The 23273-nt window shown below is 32.0% G+C and overlaps 2 protein-coding genes, 1 long non-coding RNA gene and 1 pseudogene across 9 annotated transcripts in view; 2 read left to right on the forward strand and 2 right to left on the reverse strand.

The window, feature by feature from the left end:
- LOC143246854 (uncharacterized) overlaps nt 1-11674 on the reverse strand; it is a 66530-nt pseudogene extending 54856 nt beyond the window's left edge. Inside the window, exons 1-2 of the transcript XR_013026204.1 lie at nt 11264-11674; nt 4742-4881 (exon numbers count right to left, since the gene is read on the reverse strand). The product of XR_013026204.1 is annotated as an uncharacterized LOC143246854 (transcript). The remainder of the gene's footprint in view (nt 1-4741; nt 4882-11263) is intronic.
- LOC143246855 (uncharacterized) lies at nt 774-2449 on the forward strand. The gene is made up of 3 exons (XR_013026205.1): nt 774-917; nt 1114-2127; nt 2204-2449. It is a non-coding gene; the product is annotated as an uncharacterized LOC143246855 (long non-coding RNA).
- LOC143246852 (uncharacterized) lies at nt 4753-19633 on the forward strand. Of its 2 annotated transcripts, none has more exons than XM_076494077.1 (3): nt 4753-4871; nt 17359-19244; nt 19281-19633. In XM_076494077.1, exons 2-3 carry the CDS (start codon nt 18879-18881, stop codon nt 19452-19454), a joined length of 540 nt encoding a protein of 179 aa, XP_076350192.1. In that variant the 5' UTR covers nt 4753-4871; nt 17359-18878; the 3' UTR covers nt 19455-19633. The 2 variants fall into 2 exon arrangements, with proteins under 2 accessions (XP_076350192.1, XP_076350191.1); XM_076494076.1 differs by having other exon boundaries at nt 17359-19493; nt 19537-19598.
- Nucleotides 11906-22350, reverse strand: LOC143246850 (HAUS augmin-like complex subunit 1). 5 transcript variants are annotated; one of them, XM_076494071.1, is made up of 9 exons: nt 22236-22348; nt 21593-21693; nt 20285-20459; nt 19992-20124; nt 19648-19782; nt 16991-17114; nt 14641-14706; nt 14280-14351; nt 11906-13535 (listed from the first exon to the last, which is right to left on the reverse strand). In XM_076494071.1, the coding sequence occupies exons 2-9, from the start codon at nt 21668-21670 to the stop codon at nt 13437-13439; spliced, it is 882 nt and encodes a 293-aa protein (XP_076350186.1). In that variant the 5' UTR covers nt 21671-21693; nt 22236-22348; the 3' UTR covers nt 11906-13436. The 5 variants fall into 5 exon arrangements, with proteins under 5 accessions (XP_076350186.1, XP_076350187.1, XP_076350188.1 ...); XM_076494072.1 differs by having other exon boundaries at nt 22214-22324; XM_076494073.1 differs by lacking the exon at nt 22236-22348 and adding an exon at nt 21926-21974.
- Nucleotides 22351-23273: the final 923 nt, after the last annotated feature.

Genomic DNA, 23273 nt, shown 5'->3' on the forward strand with positions numbered 1-23273 from the left:
GTCAGCAAGATTATTGGCAATATAAATCGTTGTATTTTGTAAAAAAATAAGGTTTAATTTCATACAGTATTACCTGCCAATGAAAATTTCTTTTACTTTGACGCATCTCAAAAAAAAAAAACTTTTCAAACACTGTGGTTGGTTTCTAAATGTAGACCTTTCTTGTTCAGGAGCAAACTTAGATCTTACCTTCCAAAAGTTCTGGGACTATAGGGTGTGTGCCGAGTCCACTGAGCCCCTGATTTTAGTATTTGTAAATACGTAAAATTATGGATTATAGGGTATTTATTTATTCATTTATATCAAGATTTCCTGATCCTACGTGTTTTTCTAACATCGTGACTTTGATTGATTTGTTAGTACTACCGTGAGCGGAATTATATACATTAAATGATAAAATTGTGCGTGTATAACATTATATCCGTCCAAAGAAAAATAATTTACATGAATGTTTAACACACCCACACAAAGATACATTTTTACACAAACATACACAAAATATCGTAAATTGTATAAATGAAACAAAGTTTTGTTACATACTGAAACCCTATTTTTGAAATATACAGAATTCACTTCATTACACCGTGAAAGTTGCAAAAAATTTCTCAGGAAAGAAACAATATCAACTTTACTTTTTAGCATTCATACGATTTTTTCTTTGGAAGGGAGAAAGAAGATATAAAACTTTTCTCTTTTTTTAACAATTTCTTATTACTTTTGACCAGTTCGCTATTTAGCAGCGCCATGATGCGAGTAATGTGCACATCACCGTCTGACGTCACAAGTTTCCTGATCACTCACAAAGAAAACAAGAACTTGTTTTAAGATACGTTGGAACTTATAAAATAAGTGGTCGAGTGAATTGAATCTGTTACTACATGTGAAACAGGAAAATATAACCGGTCACTTAAAATAAGGCAAAGTGGAAACCTTACGAATATTTCGTGGGATATGTAAAAAGTTTACCCAGACTGTTTCAATAGCGAAAGCAAAAACATTTTTGTGTATCAACAGCTTTTATACAGGGTGGCCCATAAGTCCCTACCCATCCATATGTTATGATGTTATATTAAATTACGCATGTATTATAAATTTGTTTCTTTTCTTTCACAGAAATATGGCCGATGTAAGTCCATTTACACTTGAAGAGCGTATTGTGACAAGTACGTGGATACATGAGCGCAAGAATACTGGTGACAGAGCACAGATACACTGGATATATAAAACGTATGGACGGGTATGGACTTACGGGCCAACCTGTATTTTAGCTTTAATTAATTACACTGTGTAACAATTTTTTTACTTTTTCTTGTTCCTGGACAGAAAGTGTTATTTTCCAATTGCTTATGCCTAAAGTAAATGGAAAAGACCTACTTTTCGCTCCAAACTTTGCTTTTTGTAACCTAGAAGCGTATAACGAAAACATAATGGGAGACTATATTTGGGGGTTGATACGTGAAAGTAATTTACATTATAGTCGCAAATATCGAAAAACTACTCACTTCTAAACATTTTTCTATAACTTTGGTATAAATACATGTAAATCTTGATTCATATGTTGTATTATTCAGACCTTATGTAAATGTGCCTGTTTTTACATAGAAAATTGGTGAATTTCTAAATTTCATTATCCAGGTCACAAAAACAAAGTTTGAAGGGAATAATGGTCATTTTCTGTACGTTTACGGCATAAGTAATTAAGAAATAACACATACTGTCCAGGAACAAAATTTGTGTTACACAGTGTTATGATGTTCAATAAATGTGGATAATTTATACTGCTATCAATACTGTGGTATTCTTAATAAAACAAACAAAAGACAAGTATTTTAAATGTAAAACTAAATTACTTTTATTTAGATTCAACATCATATATTTGTTTTGTTACTTCACATTTGTTATTGCATACAAAAACGTTAATTATGTAGTTGCTAATGTGTAAATTAAAAAAATCAAGGATTTCCAATAGACATACACACCGAGGACAAATACAAAGTGTTACAATTTTAACCAATCCCAATACACAGTTAGGTTAGACAAACAGTGTATTGATTCTGTCTAGTCCTAGTACACTGTCAGGTTGTGCACATAGTTTAATGATTCTGTCTAGTCTTAGTACACTGTCAGGTTGTGCACATAGTTTAATGAATTTGTCTAGTCTAGTCAGGTTGTGCTAGTTTAATGATTCACTGTACACTGTCAGGTTGTGCACATAGTTTAATGATTCTGTCTAGTCCTAGTACACTCTCAGGTTGTGCACATAGTTTAATGATTCTGTCTAGTCCTAGTACACTCTCAGGTTGCGCACATAGTTTAATGATTCTGTCTAATCCTAGTACACTGTCAGGTTGTGTACATAGTGTAATGACAGTTCCCAAAACAGATATACATTCGAAAATAATATCCTAAAATTATACAATCACAAGCTTACAAAGTTTTAAAACATCACCTTGAAAATACTGCTTTCCACTAAACTGTTTTGTGTTTTTTGGTTGAGTTGTTGAAAATACTGTTACAGTTCATTTAGTTTCACTTTTCTTCAAGTTTCAACAACTGTATCATAGTGAGAGAAAATCTTCAACGACAAGGTTAATACTTAACAGTACCAAAAACATGTAGAAGAAAATGGTGTGAGTTTAAACTGAAACTAGCACACTGAAGGAGTGGATGTGTCTTTAGGAGAACAGAGACAAAATCAGAAGAAACTTTTACATACAGCACCTGATTCATCATAACCTGTTGATTAACATGAAATAAATCACAAACCTACGCAGAAGTATTAATACCATTAAAATAGGTAGTTAACTGGAAACAGCTTTTAGCTCTTCCAGACCACTTAATAAAATAATTGGAAGATAAAAACAAAATCTATCATTACCTAATATTTTACAATGATTCATTAATACAACACCCAAGCTATCACCTTGTAAATAAATCACAATGCAACATTCACATCTCTAATTACAACAGATGTTACAGGTATTACATAAGACATTCCTTGTAATATCACACCCAGTAAAACTGTAATAATTACCACACTTCTTATAAAACTGCATATCATTTAGATTTAACACAAGCTGCACCAATCACATACATAATTAAGATTTGTGTATTAACATACTGAAAAATATGTCGTCAAATATAAAACAACGTTTTATGCAAAACGTAAAACGGATATACAATAATAATCATGGTATGGTCATTGAAACTAAAATTTCATATTTAAACATCTGATGATGAATAAACATCTTGTGTACATTTGGCTTTCATTACAGTTAACACTAACTTTCACTTCCATACTTTATTGGAGATAAGTTTTATAAACTGTTAAATTACAATTGAGTGTCTCACAGATGTAGTGCTTATTGATAGAGGGGTAGATTACAGTATTTAATGATATATTTAAATACTATATTAATATCTTTAAATAACCAATGACATTAGTAGATCTTTGTAAAATAGACTTCTGTAAACATCTTACTCATATGAACATAAAAACAATGGTTTTATTTGTAGAATTAATTTAGTTAAATAACATCAGTTGATATTCTGTGTTGTTACAGTAAAAACATTACCTTAGTTCATGTGATTAAATCTGTGTAAACAGATCTTTAAATAACATCAGTTGATGCTATGTGTTGTTATAATAAAAATGTTACCTTAGTTGACTGGTGATTAACCTGTGTAAACAGATCTTTAAATAACATCAGTTGATGCTATGTGTTGTTATAATAAAAATGTTACCTTAGTTGACTGGTGATTACACTTGTGAACACAGATCTTTAAATAACATAAGTTGACATACTCTGTGTTGTCACAGTAAAAATATAACCTTAATTCATAAGTGATTAAACCTATAAATACAGATCTTTAAATAACATCAGTTGACATTCTGTGTGTTTTTACAGTAAAAATGTCACACCAGTGAGAACTCATTGAACAGTTACACACAAAACAGAATGTATAAAAGAACTAAAGTGAACCACAAGGTTTTACATCTGGACAACTTTTAGTATTAGCAAGATGAAATGTTTTACTTGAAGGGAACCATTGTATGTGTTCAGTAAATACATTACAACAATACATTAATGTAGTGTTAAACCTACAGCCAGTACCCAGATAATAAAACAATCAACATCAAAGAAGTAAAATCTAAGTTATACCAGTAAAAACAACATTGACAGACAGTTGAGTGTAGAGTCTTTTCAAACTGTAGCACGCTTCGATGTTACTGTCCAACACTGCTGTAGCTTGTCAAGCCATGGACAATCATATGATTTGTTTATAGTAAATATAAACAAGACAGTCAACTATCAGCTCTTGAATTCAAACACGTAAACTCTCTTTAAAAACACAAGCTTTCTGTCTATCTCTAAAAATAATGTTTATTTTATTATTTTTACTGTTCAGAAAATAACTAAGAGGTTCCATTTTCACTAATTCAATACTCTAGATACTGTTAAGTCAAGAGCGTAACCTGACAATGTAGCTATGGGAACCTTAACCATCATCTTAATAAAATGTAATATAAACTAGAAAAAAATAGTCCACATTTCAAAAATTCGAGTACAATTTCTGAATTTGTTATATATAAACAAAACCAAATACTGATAATAATCAAACCAAAGTCACTCAAGTGTTTTTAAAATCTGTTAGAATAAAAAAACACAAGTGTATATGTTACAGTGTATCCTCAAATGTTTTTAAACCTAGTAAAATAAGAACACATACATATGTACACATATGTTACAGCATATTCTCAAATGTCTGAATGTCATCAAGTGGGCTACCAGAAGTTGGAGACACATCACTGGAAGAAAGAGATATGGTGTCACACTCACAAGCTGAAAACTTTGTAAACTGGAACTGTCGTAAGTGGACCTGTCAGAAATAACAATTCTGTATTCTGGAAACAACTCTCCCAAAAAATAAGCTTTTTATAAAACAAACTAATAACCATTACTTTAAAAAAAAAGATCTGTTGTAATAACACACATTTAAAAATTGTATGTTAGGTAGCAGCTATTACAACATACATGTTTAAAAATTGTATGTTAGGTAGCAGCTATTACAACATACATGTTTAAAAATTGTATGTTAGGTAGCAGCTATTACAACATACATTAAAAATTTAAGGTATTGTATGTTAGGTAGCAGCATTACAACATACACGCTATTACAACATGTTTAAAAGTTATATGTTAAACAGCAGCTATTACAACATACATGTTTAAAACAAACACACATTTTAAAAACTGTATGTTAGGTAACATACATGTTTTAAAAGTTGTATGTTAGGTAGCAGCTATTACAACATACATACTAAAAATGTTTAAAGCTATTACAACATACACGTATGTATGTTAGGTAGCAGCTATTACAACATACACGTTTAAAATTGTATGTTAGGTAGCAGCTATTACAACATACATGTTTAAAAATGTTAGGTAGCAGCTATTACAACATACATGTATGTTAGGTAGCAGCTATTACAACATACATGTTTAAAAATTGTATGTTAGGTAGCAGCTATTACAACATACATGTTTAAAAATTGTATGTTAGGTAGCAGCTATTACAACATACATGTTTAAAAATTGTATGTTAGGTAGCAGCTATTACAACATACATGTTTAAAAGTTATATGATAAACAGCAGCTATTACAACATAGATGTTTAAAGGTTGTATGTTAGGTAGCAGATATTACACCTGACATGTTTAAAAGTTGTATGTCAGGCAGCAGATATTATAACATACACGTTTAAAAGTAGTATGTTAGATAGCAGCTATTACAACTACAACGATCAGAGCACAATGGGATAGGTTATGTGATAAGTCCAACCTCAACACCAGTAGTTTTGGAAGTTCCATATCAAGCTGAAAGGTCGGAGGTCTTCTGGAAGAACCACTTTGTACAGCAACTCTGGACAAGTACTACTCACTAATGAGAACCAAGGAAAAGCCCTTCTTGCTAGATTCATCAAAGTAGTCACAATGACCAGGATCACAGGACAGTGGTCAGAAATCACACTGAAGAGATGGTTGAGTGAGCCCATGCAGTGTTTCAACATGGAAAGTATAATAGATGCCATCAGGACCATCATAGAAGGAGCACCTGGACCAGATGGCATCACTGTCAAGAATATTAAAGACCTGCCAAACAGGTGATCCAGAACTTAGCAAAGGCTTGTGAACAGAGCTGAAAGTCAGAAGTCATCCCAGAAGTCTCAACAGATGCTTTAATAAGTGCTGTGCTAAAGCCAGGAAAAGACCACAAAAGCTGCATGGGATATCATATCATTGTGGTACAGAACTTTATTGGAAAGATCCTTGAGAGAGCTGTTGCTCACTACATCACCGAACAGGTTGAGCACCTTCTTCCTGATGGTCTTGGAGGATACAGGCCTCAACGTGAAACTTGGATCAATGCAGCCAGCTTCACAGCAGAAACGTGGTCTGGTTCTGAATGGTATGAGAACACTTTAACAGTTGCCCTTGTTCTTGAAGATACCTACAATACAGTGCAACTTCCTCTCCTCACTGACAAAATGTTTCATTTGGAACTCTCAACTTTGGGTTACGTCAGCCCTCAGCCAGGGTCATGTCATCACGAAACATGGTGAATGGAGGTCAGACTGGTAAACCATAAGCATTGGCCTCACACAGGGTTCACAACTCTGTCACCTGTCCTTTTTAACATTTACACCCTTGATCTAGCAAGACTAGACAAACCTGGCATCAGAATCAAAGCTTTTGCTGATGACATCTTGGTTCACACCAGTGGGACATCTACAGAAATGATCACAAGTAGGATTCAGCCCAGGCTGGACCACATAAGAGACTGGTGTAAAGGTAATGGCATGCTAATTAATCCAGAGAAGGCCAAAGCACTCTTCCTTGCTCTCAGTAACAGTGCTGACACATCAGATATTCCCATTCTAACCATTGAAGGCACAGATATTAAACATGAGAACTCACTGTGCTGTCTGGACATTGTGTTTGACAGACAACGGAACTTCTCCAAACATGTGAATGAGCTCACTGTCAGGGCCACAAAAGGAATGAATGCCCTTTGTGCTGCAGCAGGCAGGCATGCTGAGGAATGTCACTTGAACATACTGTACAGAAGCCTTGTGCTTTCAGTGGTTGATCACGCACTGCCCCTGGCACAACTTAACAACAACCAACTCTGAAGGCTGGAAAGGCTGCAGAACACGTCTCAGGCTCGTCACAGGTTGCACCAAATCAACTCCAGTGCCAGTTCTCCATCATCTCACTGAACTCCCAAGAATCAAGGACAAGCAAACATCACAAAGAGCCATACTGTTTGCCAAGGCTTGGCAAAATCGAAGGCATGGACTTCAAATCCTTTCAAGAAGGTACTCTTTCACTGCTGAACCATCTGACCAGTAAAGACGTTTTCTACGCCACACAAGACTTGAAGTAGCACCTAGGTCTCATCTAAAGAGGAAGTCGTAGCTTAAAGTACCTGCACTGGCTTGCAAGAATATATGTAATTCATATTCCCTTTTCAACCAACCTCCATGGCTTTGGTCTGCAGAAGAGGAATGCCCGTGCCAACCTGCAGTGATTGTCAAGTTCAACAGATATTGTAGAGAGTGGCCTCAAGGTGCAGTAGAAGAGGCATGCCAGAAGATGTTCCAGGAACTCTGCTAGAAGGAAAATCTCGTTTACATCAGAGATCATGAGAGCAGGTTGGAGATTTGCTGTGTTTATGGGTGGCACACCCTTAACTGAGAAGTATGGAGCATGCACCCTTTACACAAGTAGCACCAGGATGGAACTTTAGGCTGTCAACCATGGCTTGTCTTGGATGGCTTGTCCAAGAATCCCCTGATGTCACCACAGTTGTGTTTGCTACCAACTCCATGGCAATGTTGCAGAGAATCAAAAACGACTGGCTACCTGATGGGTTGAAAGAGACTGCACCTTATCTCCATGATAAATCTCCCACCATTGTGTATGTCCCAGGCTATGCTGGTGTCAAGTACAATAAGAAGGCTGACCAACTTGAAGCAGCAGCAGAGCCAACAGACCAGTTGCCACTCTTTCCTCAAGATATAACACTCTTGTGCCAGCAAGTAGCATGCCAAAGTATCAGAGAGTCTATCATGCACTCAGAAAAAAAAAAAAAGGAGATAGAATTCTCAGCATCAGGACCCCTTCTGGCATCTCTCGTTTAATCTCTCAGCAACATGTTTAATTAATGCATATTAACTATAGTAAATCATTATTTATTTCATGTTAAATAAACATTTTTAAAACAATAGTTGTTATCTATAACAAGCTGTAATACACAATTTGTTAAATCTTCAGTTAAAATAGTGAAGACATATTCAGTTACAGATAGTTAAAATGTATGACCTGAATGTACATACTCTTTTGACTATAGTTGCCTCCTTTCTTCAAGTGTGCTTTCTTGGCACTTGCACATAGTGACTTATCATGAGACATTCAAAACAATGTGTAAAACAGTTCCCTATTTCAACTCTGAAATTATAAGTAAAACAAAGTATTTGTAAGACAACTAATTAGAAAACCATACTTATACAAGAGACTCAAGAAAAAGTCTAACATTTCATTTCCTTACTCTTTATAAGTACAATTATATATAATAATCACTAGTGGTAACATTTCATTCCCTTACTCTTTATAAGTAAGGCACCAGTGGTAACATTTCATTCCCTTACTCTTTATAAGTAAGGCAGCAGTGGTAACATTTCATTTCCTTACTCTTTATAAGTAAGGCACCAGTGGTAACATTTCATTCCCTTACTCTTTATAAGTAAGGCACCAGTGGTAACATTTCATTCCCTTACTCTTTATAAGTAAGGCACCAGTGGTAACATTTCATTCCCTTACTCTTTATAAGTAAGGCAACAGTGGTAACATTTCATTCCCTTACTCTTTATAAGTAAGGCAGCAGTGGTAACATTTCATTTCCTTACTCTTTATAAGTAAGGTACCAGTGGTAATATTTCATTCCCTTACTCTTTATAAGTAAGGCACCTGTGGTAACATTTCATTCCCTTACTCTTTATAAGTAAGGCACCAGTGGTAACATTTCATTCCCTTACTCTTTATAAGTAAGGCAACAGTGGTAACATTTCATTCCCTTACTCTTTATAAGTAAGGCACCAGTGGTACCATTTCATTCCCTTACTCTTTATAACTGAGGCACCAGTGGTACCATTTCATTCCCTTACTCTTTATAACTGAGGCACCAGTGGTAACATTTCACATCCTGGGAGGATAATAATTCACAACACTATAGTGTTGATTCACTTCTGTTAATTTAATAGACATGTGCTTCTTTCATAGTAATGGTTGTGTTTGTTCAAAGTAATGGTTATAGTCCTTTACTGGGTTTATTCAGATTTATGATTGTAGTGCTGTTTGTAGTCCTTCATTGTTTGTGTTCAAAATTTTGGTTGTAGTCCTTCAGTGAGTTTGTTCAAAGTGGTACTTGTAGTCCTTCTCTGGGTTTGTTCAAAGTGGTGGTTGTAGTCCTTCTCTGGGTTTGTTTAAATTGGTGGTTATAGTCCTTTACTGGGTTTGTTTAAAATGGTGGTTGTAGTCCTTCACTGGGTTTGTTTAAAGTGGTAGTTGTAATCCTTCTCTGGGTTTGTTCAAAGTGGCAGTTGTAGTCCTTCTCTGGGTTTGTTTAAATTGGTGGTTGTAGTCCTTCACTGGGTTTGTTTAAAGTGGTAGTTGCAGTCCTTCTCTGGGTTTGTTCAAAGTGGTGGTTGTAGTCCTTCTCTAGATTTGTTTAAATTGGTGGTTGTGTTCCTTCTCTGGGTTTGTTTAAAGTGGTGGTTGTGTTCCTTCTCTGGGTTTGTTCAAAGTGGTGGTTGCAGTCCTTCACTGGTTTTGTTCAAAGTAGTGGTTGCAATCGTTCACTAGTTTGTTCAAAGCAGTGGTTGCAGTCCTTTACTGAGTTTATTCAAAGTAGTGGTTACAGTCCTTTAATGGGTTTGTTTATAGTTATAGTTCTAATTCTTCACTTGGTTTATTCAAAGTAGTGGTTGTTGTAATTACTATAATAGCATTTAAATACGGTTGTTTTGAGTTGTGGTTATAACAATTTACTATCATTGTCAAAAGTTATTATAAAAATAAACTTGGTTTGTTCTAACTGTATACTGTAATGTTCAACTAAGTTTTATTCAGTAGTTATAATGTTCAATTAACTTTGTTTTCAGTTATAGTAAGAATACATCACTGTGTTTGTATGTGTAGTGTCTGCATTACTAATTTAATTATTTCTCTTTTATTATAGACTATTTTACTCTATTAATTTGACAGATATATTCTGGGCTCACTTGAGTCTCCTGAGCTGGCAAAAACTTATGTTATTGTGTTAGAATTAAAAATATCATTTAACAATGACAATTAACAGATGAAACAATGTTTATATTTTAGAATAATACATTTATTTAGCTTACAATGTTGACTTTTAATTTCATACAAGGTATAAACAGTTTTACTCATATAATGTTGTTTGTTACATCAGTTCTAAGAGGTCAGATGGTTCTTCAAAAATAAAATCTACAACTTTATCTTAGTTATTACCGAACAACCTAAAATCAGATTATCACACACTAACTTTTTTGTCTTTCTGACTACTTATTACAATTTCAAGTACCTTCAACTGTTATATTTAAATCAAAATGATTTAAAATATTATGTGTGCATAACTAGACAATAAATACTCGCCCTATTTTCGATATTTGTAATTTAATACGTAATACTGTTTGTATATATATTTTTGTATCTATTATTAAAATAATACCTAGGCTAATTTTGTTCCTAATATTAGTAACAATAAAACTGTCATTCAACAAAATAAACAAGTAAGATTTTATTTCAAATATTACCTATAACTTTCTTCTAAATTCACATAAAAATATTGCGAAAACTGGGGTTGAAAGCATTGTCTATGAAGTTGAAACTTGTAGTTTAGCAGCCTATTTTTCCGTATTGAGCATTCGGGCATAAAAATCGCAATTTCACTTCAATTTCTAACAATTTTTTTAAAATCAACATTTAACCAATCGCATGTATCAGAACCACAGTAAAATCGTGATTTTATAGCGGAAAAGCTTAATATGAAATATATGCCGCTAAATTACAATTTTACCAGTTTGTTGTTTATGAGGAACCGGAATAACAGTTATGCTGGTTATTTTGTTTACGTACGTCAACGATACTAAGAACTGCCGGTATTAGGCCTAATCTTACCCGGAATTCGCATTGAATAACTTCGTTATCATTGATGAGTCTGATTGTACAGGTGTACTCCCTGTTCGCATTCTTCTTACTTCCGATTCTAAACATGTCCCCACTGTTAGTTATTCCAGCGGATAAAACAGAAACGTTACGGTACCGAAACAACACTCCGAAGCGTATAATCTCTTGTACTACACAATTAGATTTTTATTAACATTATGTATAATTAACAGCAAGAAACGACCACAAATTTTTCAGCGCCACCATACAACAAACAAAATCGTCAAAATAATAAAATATGTGAAAACTAACAACGTATCACGCTACGTGTAATACGACTGACTGGTAATACCGTTTGTTGTTCAAATGTAAACATTTTAAACGATTGCGATTTATCATCGGTAAAACTATATACGACATCGGTGAATTCAATTGACTCGATAAACCCAAATATATATAAATTATCAATGTTTAGTATGATATTTTGACTAATTTATGAATTTTTCTCAGTTTTTTAAGATCTTATTGTTTTTACATGTTACAAGTTATTTATTCCAAACTTTGTATTTTTCAAAAAAATATTTTAAGTTATAGACAGATAATTCAGTTATTTTGGAATGTTTGTACTGAATGAAGAATACATGCATGTACAAATAAACAGGCATATCACAACTTTATTTTGAATAATATTTGGAAATACTGGAACACTTTCAAAACTTATTATTCTACTATCTGAATATTCAAGGTACTTTTAAAGTTTGCTTAATTTCTTATCAACTTTATGTAGACAAATTATGTATTACCACAAAAAAGTAATGTTTTTTTCTGAAACAAACTCTGTTCAATTATGATAAACACCCACAAAACATCAAAATAACTTCAACAAATACTTACAAAACATTTCTCATGATACAAGTGAGGCTAGGTAAGCCAGCCTGAGCTACAACTGCTCCACCAAACGTATTCACAAAACGTGACTTAGGAAATCCTCATAATACCAGGAACAACCAAGCTACAACCACACACATTCAGGCCTTCTGTTCTTCAAAAATACTAATAATTATATAAAACTCAAAGTACAGCTAGTGTATTCATCTTCACACATTCATGCCTTCTGCTCCTCTGAAAGTAATAAGTGACCAATGGTTATTTTTAAATGTAGTCATGGTTTTCTAAAGGCAGAAAAGTGTAGTAACTTCAAGTATTACTCACATTTACTGTACAATCACTGCATGTAATTAGTCATATTATGGAAAAATAGTAATTTATACAATACAGATCTTGTAATTAAACAACCATCTTTATTTTGAAAAATTATAAACACCTTAACACTCCTATGAAAGTGGGGCCTAATAGGCCCCAGAGCAACTTGAAAGGTTATTAATATTAGGCTAATAAATTTGTATTTAAATGAAATTGCCATTTCATTTGATTTCATTTCATTAAATATCATTTAAATACAAAATTATTAGCCTAATATTAGTAACCTTTCAAGTTGCTCTGGAGCCTATTAGGCCCCACTTTCGTAGGAAATGTTAATAAAGGACAGTTAAGCATGTATTTAAAAATATTTTAAATAAAGTTCAATATTCAGTAAAATGAACCAGAAAGTAAAATGTAAAGAAACATATATACTGGCATTTAAGTTCATAATAATGGGCATATCCTGTTGGAATCAGCTTTGTGTAAATTAGGGTATAACTGTGACAAACACCATTAGTTCCATAACCTTACAGTTCTTTACTAAATGTTGTACACAATTTGAGAACCAGCTGTTCCCACTTTTGAAGTAATAAGAAAGGAAGGCAGCTAGTCAACTTAACAAAATATCTAATAACTGCATTCAAAATGTTTACAGTCAAGTGAAAGAGAACTGTATCAAAATTTAAAAATATAATTTTATTGAACTATTTAAAGGTATCCAGTGATGCAAATGTTTATAGTATCAACTGAACATCAAAATGCTCATGTAGAAAACTCTGGATTGGTTAAAATAATATGCACAACAAATAATTTATTTCACACTCTACACATAGTGGAGAAAAAAAAACAAGAAACAAATATTAAATTCACTGAAACAGTTACTTTTCTTGACAAGTTATCCTGAAGGTTCATGAGAAACAGCTAAACATTACATGAAAGCATGATTAATTACACAGTTTGCCTGACATTAAATACAGATAAATTACACATAATATTTTTCTACATTCTGAAAGATCTTCTTTTCTAAGTCGTTAAGTACCATCTTCGCTTCTTCTATCTTGATTTTCACAAGATCACGATCCTTCATAGAAAGAAATGATTAATTAGAAAATATATAAGCTGTGGAGATAAATTATTATGCAAGACATCAAAATAATGGAGTATTATTATTACTTTCATTTGCTTACAAAATATGTATATTTCATATAGTAATGACTAGTTATCATAATATGGATCCTGGAATAAATAATATTATAAAACTACAGGGTGTTCGGAAAGTCACTGTGCAGTTTTGTAATCATATTTTATTCAGTCTATTTCAAGCCAGCAACTGATAGCAGTGTTTAGAAACAAAATAAGAAGGATCCAGGCCTGTATTGATGCCAATGGGGGTCACTTTCAACATTGTTTATTGTCATTCATATTTACCTCCTGTATTCTATATTGAAACATGTCTGTTAATAAATATATAAGTGCACAGCGACTTTCCGAACACCCTGTGTAATTACTTACAAGAGATTTATAAATTTGGATTCTAATTTTAGATCAGCAAGTTCAAGTTAGTTGATGTACAGTGTGTTTATAAAGTCACTGTATTCTATCTGAGGTCTTAAAGATTGGCTACAAAAAAATAAAACGAATTATGCAGAACCACTACAAGTCTGAGATGGTATCATTGTTCAACGTTTGTTTTACATGAGGTGACAGTCCAAGTACATGAACTGGCTACTCAGTACACAAATATATTAAAAACAAACTACATAATAACTACGTTTTTAACATTACTGCTTACAGTTAGTAATTCTAGTTTATTATCCATACTTACAGATGGCAAAGATAGATAACTCTCCAGTTTATAATTCAATTCTTTCATTTTTTTCTTAAACTGCTTTATTTCCTGTAAAAATAGAACATAAAACAAAGCTAAATTTGCACTTGATATAATGTACATCTTGACCACACAGAACCAACTTCAACTCTCTCTTCACCATCAAACAGAACATATAAATTATTTCTGTTTGATTCATGAAAAGTAAACATATTTATTACTATATTAAAACATGTAAATCATTCATTTAATCAATAACTGGAATTGAGGCAATTTCTGACAGAATAAATATAGTAAAATAATCATCTGATGTCAACCTTGAAACCACAGTTTTTATTACTTTTACATAATTACTCACCTCTGATGTCTTAACCAGTTCTTGGTGGTTCAGGTTTCTCTCCCAACCTCTCTGATGTAAACAGTCCTGGCCAAAATTACAACATCAATTCATTAGAACACCACACTCTCAAACATTTCATTTTATAAAGTACTTTTATTTATCAGATGGCAAAAAAACTAAACATTTTCTTCTTATACAAATATTCAACATATTTTTCCAAACAACAACATTCTTTTTGCCATTTGAAATGTGTCACACTTTCAATTTGAATGAAAAATTACTTGTTACTCACTGAACATTTATCATGAAGAAACCTGAACAGTCTGTCCTCATATATTAATAGATTTGTTTTACAGTTCGTTTCCAGACAGTTTTTGGTTAAACCACTGTTTTTGTTAACAACTTATTCTGAAGCAAAATATTTTTCTAAAAACTAATACATAATTAATTAACAAAAAAAATGGAAAATACACAACAGATATAAAATATAACTACTGTACAACATATATAAAACATAACTACAGTACAACATATATAAAACATAACTACAGTACAACATATATAAAATATAACTACAGTACAACATATATAAAATATAACTACAGTACAACATATATAAAACATAACTACAGTACAACATATATAAAACATAACTACAGTACAACATATATAAAACATAACTACTAGTACAACATATATAAAACATAACTACTGTACAACATATATAAAACATAACTACTGTACAACATATATAAAACATAACTACTGTACAACATATATAAAATATAACTACTGTACAACATATATAAAATCATAACTACTGTACAACATATATAAAAAATAACTACTGTACAACATATATAAAATATAACTACTGTACAACATATATAAAACATAACTACTGTACAACATATATAAAACATAACTACAGTACAACATATATAAAACATAACTACTGTACAACATATATAAAATATAACTACTGTACAACATATATAAAACATAACTACAGTACAACATATATAAAACATAACTACAGTACAACATATATAAAATATAACTACTGTACAACATATATAAAATATAACTACAGTACAACATATATAAAATATAACTACTGTACAACATATATAAAACATAACTACTGTACAACATATATAAAATATAACTACTGTACAACATATATAAAATATAACTACAGTACAACATATATAAAACATAACTATATTTATGTACATAGCAGTCTTGAAACTTTTGGAGAAAAGAAAGTTAACATGTGTAAGAGAACAGAACCAACAGATTATACACAGTGATATAACACCACAAACAGGTTATACACAGTGATATAACACCACAAACAGATTATACACAGTGATATAACACCACAAACAGATTATACACAGTGATATAACACCACAAACAGATTATACACAGTGATATAACACCACAAACAGGTTACACATGTGATATAACACCACAAACAGGTTACACACAGTGATATAACACCACAAACAGGTTACACACAGTGATATAACACCACAAACAGATTATACACAGTGATGTACGAACACAAAAAGCACACAGTGATGTACGAACACAAAAAGGTAACACACAGTGATATAACAACACAAACAGATCAGACACAATGATATAACAATATCAACAATGTAAACACAAAATGATATAACAATACATACAGGTTACACACATTGATATAACACGAACAACAAGACTTCACACAGTGATATAACACAAACAACAACAGACTTCACACAGTGATATAACACACTTCACTTCACAGTGATATAACACAAACAAGACTTCATACAGTGATATAAAAAAACTCCACAAGATCTGTTCACAGTAACTTCCAATGTTATTGTATATCTTGTACACATTTCTAGTCAAGGGTTAACTTCAGTACTGATATACATTCTCTTCTGGGACATAGATTCCCACACAGTGGTGTTTCCCAGCTAATCCATAGTGTCTATCAGGTGAGGTAGACATTAACATCACCTGTGATGCTTACAATGAAATTATTCTCTCAGCTAACTTCCATTCAGAAGAGCATGAACAATGTACTCCATGACACCAGTAAAAGTCTTGTGAACAGTTGCCATGTCTTGTTCATACAATATACAGGTGTTTTCTGATGATACTCAAAACTGTATGTCAGTTAAAGTGGTTACGTCTTCATAGCTAGACCTGCAAACAGCTGCCCAAATCTTTTCTTTCAACATACAGCATCTTTTCTAATCATATTAAAAACTGTATGTCCATTGTAGTGGTTCTATGTTAATATCTTTCAGTTTCCTCTCTAATTAAATTGAATAAAACCACAAATTTATCAACTAATAATTTTTACCCTAAATTCATTAATTTGTTGTTTGTATTCTTTAACTTTGTTCCTCAAAAATTCTGTTTGCTCTGCTTTCTTGGACAGATGAGGCTTCTGCTGGTCATCCCACTTGTTGACCATGACCAGGTCACTGAAAGAGGTTAAGATTATGTAATATCGACTTCTGTCCATGGCAATAACTGAAGAGTGGACAATGATAAAAACTTAACAGTATATAATCAATTAGACAAACAAGATTTGTCATGTTAAATCTAAATCTTTTAAATGAACAGTATTTCTTAACATTTTACTAGTTACTGCAGCCAATGTTTGTTGTATTTGTTATTAATAATTTATTTATGTCATTAACAGGTTTGTTTGTCTTTTGTTTACAGGACTGGCACATTCTCTTACGTTTATTTTCCAATATTTAAATCACGTCTAAGTACGCTGGTTGGATTGTGAATCCAAAATGTTCATTAAAGAGTTACAAAACTTCTTTGGATTGTTGAGTTAGATGCATATTAACCAAAGCTACATAAGGTTCTGAAATTGGATGTGCATTAACCTTTTCCATACGGATGACGTTCCTTTAAATACACTTGCATGTCACATTCAATACTTCACTGAAGCACCCTCACTATCAATGTATGTGAATAAAATCATTATAATGTATGTTATGATTCAAAGTTTTATTTTATATAAGTTTAAGTCCTTTATTGACAAAGAAACCTTCAAAAAACTACTTAAAAGTTCAGATCTATTGTCACATGACCCATGACCAATGATAATTCTTTCCTTTGGTTGTCTATATCTTCAAGAATACAATGATAATTTGTAGATGTACATTTAGACTATGAAATGCTTTTCTAACCTTCCGACTTGTACATTTCAAAGATTTCTGGATGAATGTAGTTAAAACAAGCAATTACTCTTTCGATCCCTAACAGATGCAATGCCCTCCATCAACAGATTAGTTTGAGCTTCATACCCTACACGTTACATACACGTGTGTATAGTCATTACAAAGAGCTCATTTTACACTGCAGTCAAACAACGATTATTTGGAAATTTATACATAGTTTCACCATTGACTGAGGTATTGTTGGCTGCTTGTTTGACTATTGTACTTACAGTTGTTTCTTACCTAAATATGTTACAGTTAGAGATACAGTTTAATTATGTATTATTTATATTTTAAAATGCATAATTAAAAGGTTTAAACATTTTTTATATATAGACTATTCTTTGTGTTGGTTGTCAAGGCTTAAGATAAAAAGTGTTATATACAAATTTTGCCAAAGGTTCACAGAGACTGAAACATGCCAAGACGGCACTGTTGACTTGTGTCAAAATGAAGAACAATAAACAGTAAAGGACATTAAAGGAAAATTAACAATTAACTACATATGAGGAAAAGACCTGAAATTATGACCAAACTAATATATTCGGTGATATTCTACATATTGTACGTCAATAAAAATAGCTAGTGAATGATGTGGTAAAAAACAAGGAAAACATAAACACTTCCACTTAAAAACGTCTGACATTCATTTAGAAGGTTCTAGAAATTATGAAAATATGAAAACTATAAGATAAAAACTGTTTTTATAATGAACCTTGCACTCAAATTGTTAATAGTTTGAGTGTAATTATCAACTATGGATAAATATTTATTAAAAAGACAATTAATATAATGTCATTCCCTGTGTACAAAATACTATAATGAAATATTTTGAGATTTTTCGAGAAACACTCAGGGATACATTGTTTTTGGAATAAATGTCTTTCCCCTGTCAAGGTGTATGTGAAATGCATTAGCCCGTACAGAAAAGGTTAAAGAAATTAGGAACGATAATGGATTCTTGATCTATAATGTTAATGAGGGTAAAAAATTTATTGGCTCCCTAGTCCAATGTGCATTAATAAGGTTAAGGAATGTTCTGATCCTGGATGTATGATAGTGAAGGATAAGGAATGTTCTGGTCCAGGATGTATGTCAGTGAAGTATAAGGAATGTTCTGGTCCAGGATTTATATCAGTGAAGGATAAGGAATGTTCTGGTCCAGGATTTATATCAGTGAAGGATAAGGAATGTTATGGTCCAGGATGTATGTCAGTGAAGAATAAGGAATGTTCTGGTCCAGAATGTATGTCAGTGAAGGATAAGGAATGTTCTGGTCCAAAATTTATGTCAGTGAAGGATAAGGAATGTTCTAGTCCAGAATGTATGTTAGTGAAGGTTAAGGAATGTTCTGGTCCAGGATGTATGTCAGTGAAGGTTAAGGAATGTTCTGGTGGATTTATGTCAGTGAAGGTTAAGGAATGTTCTGGTCCAAGATGTATGTCAGTGAAGGTTAAGGAATGTTCTGGTCCAGGATATATGTCAGGGAAGGTTAAGGAATGTTCTTGTTCAGGATGTATGGAGGAGTATTCTTGTCCAGGATGTATGTTAGTGAAAATTAAGAAAGAATTTTTATCTTTCATCTAGATTTAGCTTAAAAAAGATTTAGAAATATAAACATGGTTTAGAAATACTGGATTCTTGGTGATATGTGATATAAACATGGAAAAGAAATACTGGATTATTTGTGATATGTGATATAAACTGGTATAGAAATACTAGATTCTTGGTGATATGTGATAAAATAACATGTTAAATAAACAAATAAACTGGTTTCAACTTTTTTAACAGCTGAGTTTTTTCCCATGCTTTCTTGGACATGATTTCTTGAATCTTGGACTTTCTTTCTTCACCATTGCAGTCCTCTGTGGTCTTTGATAACTCTTTCTGTGCTACTGCCAATCCATACAGCAGGCTGAGAACAAATAACCAAGTTTTGTACAGCTGTCACTTTTTAAATAAATTTTAGAAGTACACTTTGTTTTGCTGTTAACAGTACATTGACAAAACCCAAAAAGTAACTGGATTTATAATGTAAAAATTCAGATTTCAAACTATTTAGTTTACTCAACTTTAGGTCATAAAGTCAACTTAACTTGTACATAAAACTATACACAAACTTACCACATAAGAGATGGAGTTCTGGCGTCTAGTGCAACTCCAGTTTCAGCTAAAGCTTGGATGCATAACTGTGTACTTTGGGGAAGGTTTTCACGCGATATTCCACACTGGTGGAGTATGCCACTCACATGTTCTCCTGAAAATCATAAAGCTGTTCTAATTTAAAACCTTCCCCAACAAGTTACCAAAAAACACTAACCTTATAAAACTAGACAGTGAAATATCTGGATAAAAATAACTTTCAAAAAACACTCAAACTACTGAAACAAATAAGTATAAATCTTCCATAAACTTACTTTCTCCGACATACTCAGTTTTAAAGTGTTTCATATTTTCAAGCAGGAGTCTCATGTTTTTGTCTCTCTCACGACAAGTGTTCATTAGTGTTTCGAGGTAGCTAATAGTGGTCTCTGAAAGTTCATACAGTGGAACTTGATCTCCATTAAAAACTTCCTTCAGCCACGTATTCACCTATTTTAAAGATACAGGAATAAAAGTTTGTCTAATAAATACTACATTAAGATTTTTAAGTTTGATTCTACAATGAGCCACAACTTCAAAAACCCTAGTGATAATTCAAAATGGTTCAAATTTATTGGTGGTCTTTAAGAAACAAAAACTGAACATGTGAAACAACACAATTTTATTAACCTTATAAATTAAATACTCAAGTGTTAATTTTAGAATTAATTAACATTAAAAGTTCAGGAAGTTTACTTTGAACCATCTATGAAGATAAATTGTGCAACAGTTTGCTACAAAGTAAATTTATTACAACTTTCATTATTTAAACACAAAACATTATTTTATTTTAATTGTTTAGATATATTTTCTGACACAATAAGTGAACTTTCACAAAGATTTTTTACACAACTGTCACACAAAATAATAATGATAAAATATTTTATTGTCATAAGTAGGAATGTATGATGTTTTAATTTTCTTTTAATTGGGGGAACATTAAAGTATTTAATTCTTTACAGCAGCAAAATTTGTAATTTACTTCAAAAATTCCTTTTTTAAAATATATGAGAAAGAATATTTCATAGTTTTATATTGTAATAATGAAGACAGTTGACCAAACATACAAACTCATTAAAATAACTTATCAAACTACTGAAATCTAGCCATCTATCCAATTCTGAAACTACAGGTCACAATATGTCATTTGACAACTTCTCCATCATCACCACAAAACCTTCAGACCTTGAACTCTACATTACAGAAACTCTACTCACAGCTAGCTTGCCTCATCCTTAAGAATTCAAAGATATTTAGACCTAAAAGTGTTCTAAAAACATTTTCACATGTAACTCAACCACTGTGCAATATGTATATAAACATTGTTTAATCTGTCCATTTACCACTTGTGTTAATAACTAAATAAACTAATGATCAAGTCATTATAATTGTAGAAATAATCACTGTAACACATACATGAATTCGTACATTAAAAGGTTGGAGTAATTTTTTTGGTGTTGCTTAATTATCTAAGTAGCAGATTAAGTTTAAAAAGTCAAAGCTACCACCTCTGAACATTAAATACATAAAGTTTCCTTTTGATTAAAAGTTCATTATGCTGAAAAATGTTTAATTATTGCTACCTGAGTTAATGTACCAGATATGTGAAAACTTTCAGGAATTTCACCTGCAGTCCCCCCAGGCTTAGGGTAATATTCCATTTCCGTTTTTCTATATATGCTACCTACAAATATTTTAAAAAATAAAAAAGTGCACATAACAGTAAGTTCAAATCTGAATTAAACTCAATTTTCATTCAAATTTCAATACACTTATACAGTCAGAATGAAACAATCATTATATTGAATGATTAACAAAATTTACAAGTCAACACCTAATAACTCAACAGTCAACTTTTATATTTTCAATATCGTATCTTATTCCTAAGAATAGTTATTTTGTAGTATTTCACAAACCTGTCAATTTTATGCTTCGTTATGTCAACTTTCACTGGTGTTACTAATAGTACACTGCCATCTATGTTTAAGCATTAATTAATAAATCACGTGTATAATTTTAAAATGAAACAGCAAATTAATGAACAAGTTAATACAAAATGACACTTTCAAACATATTTTATACACTTTACTATTAACCAATCGTTCATAAAGAATCTTAGGCGTTAAGTTAGGCTCTTTCGTTCAGTAATTATTAATTCTATTGAAAATAAAAATTAATCCTATTTTAATTAATTGTAAACATACTTTCAGCAACCTTAGTACTCACATCTAATCAAATTGACGTAAGCCTACTAATTTTGTGTTATTCATCTACCCGCCAAAACGCGAACTGATATTTATCACTAGGGCTTTAATCCCTTTCTTCTTCACCGAAATTAAAACAATTTCGAAAAATAAAATTATTGTGAAATTAACTGTGGTATTATTGCTTTAAAAATCAAACTGAAAATGCAATTTTATTTAAATTAAATATTACTTTTCTTTACAAAACATATCGCATATGCATAAAACATTTCTTCCAAATATATTTTAATTATTTAAATGTAAAATGATACACACGATCAGGATATAGTATTGATCAATAAACTGCTACTTTAATCCCTAATTATAGCGTAAAGTAAGACTATGGTTACACTTGTGTTAAGCTTTTGAATGAATAATTACAACTAAGGTTGACTACTTCGATGTAATGATTAAATTGACCAGAATTTCAGAATATAAGTTTGGGTAGGAGAAAATATTTTTATTTTCTATATAACTTTATGGTATTACCGTAAATGACATCAATGAATATCACAAGATCGAATACCCATTTAGAATAAATAACAAATTTATTTACAAAAATCAAATTTTAGCCCTTAAATTACCGATCTGCTTACATGTCGTTTAATTGTCGTTGTTTTTTTTTAATTTCACTCAAAGCTACACGAGGGTTATCTGCGCTAGTCGTCCCCTAATTTAGCAGTGTAAGACTAGAGGGAAGGCAGCTAGTCATTACCACCCACCGCTAATTGTTGGGCTACTCTTTTAGCAACGAATAGTGGAATTGTCCATAACATTATAAGGCCCCCACGGCTGAAAGTGCGGGTGTGTTTGGTGTGACGAGGATTCGATCCGGCAACCCTCAGGTTACGAGTCGAACGCTTTTAACACCTGGTTATGCCGGGCCTCATATCATTTAGTGTAGATGTGTCCACACAAACAACCTGGTGCTCATTTGTTTTATATTTTTACCTGTCATAACACCAAGAGAGAAAACAAGAACTAATAATAAAAAATGAAATTACTGATTTTCTGTGGAAAA

The sequence above is a fragment of the Tachypleus tridentatus genome, chromosome 3 (assembly GCF_004210375.1).
Source record: "Tachypleus tridentatus isolate NWPU-2018 chromosome 3, ASM421037v1, whole genome shotgun sequence".
NCBI classification, from domain to species: Eukaryota; Metazoa; Arthropoda; class Merostomata; order Xiphosura; family Limulidae; genus Tachypleus; species Tachypleus tridentatus.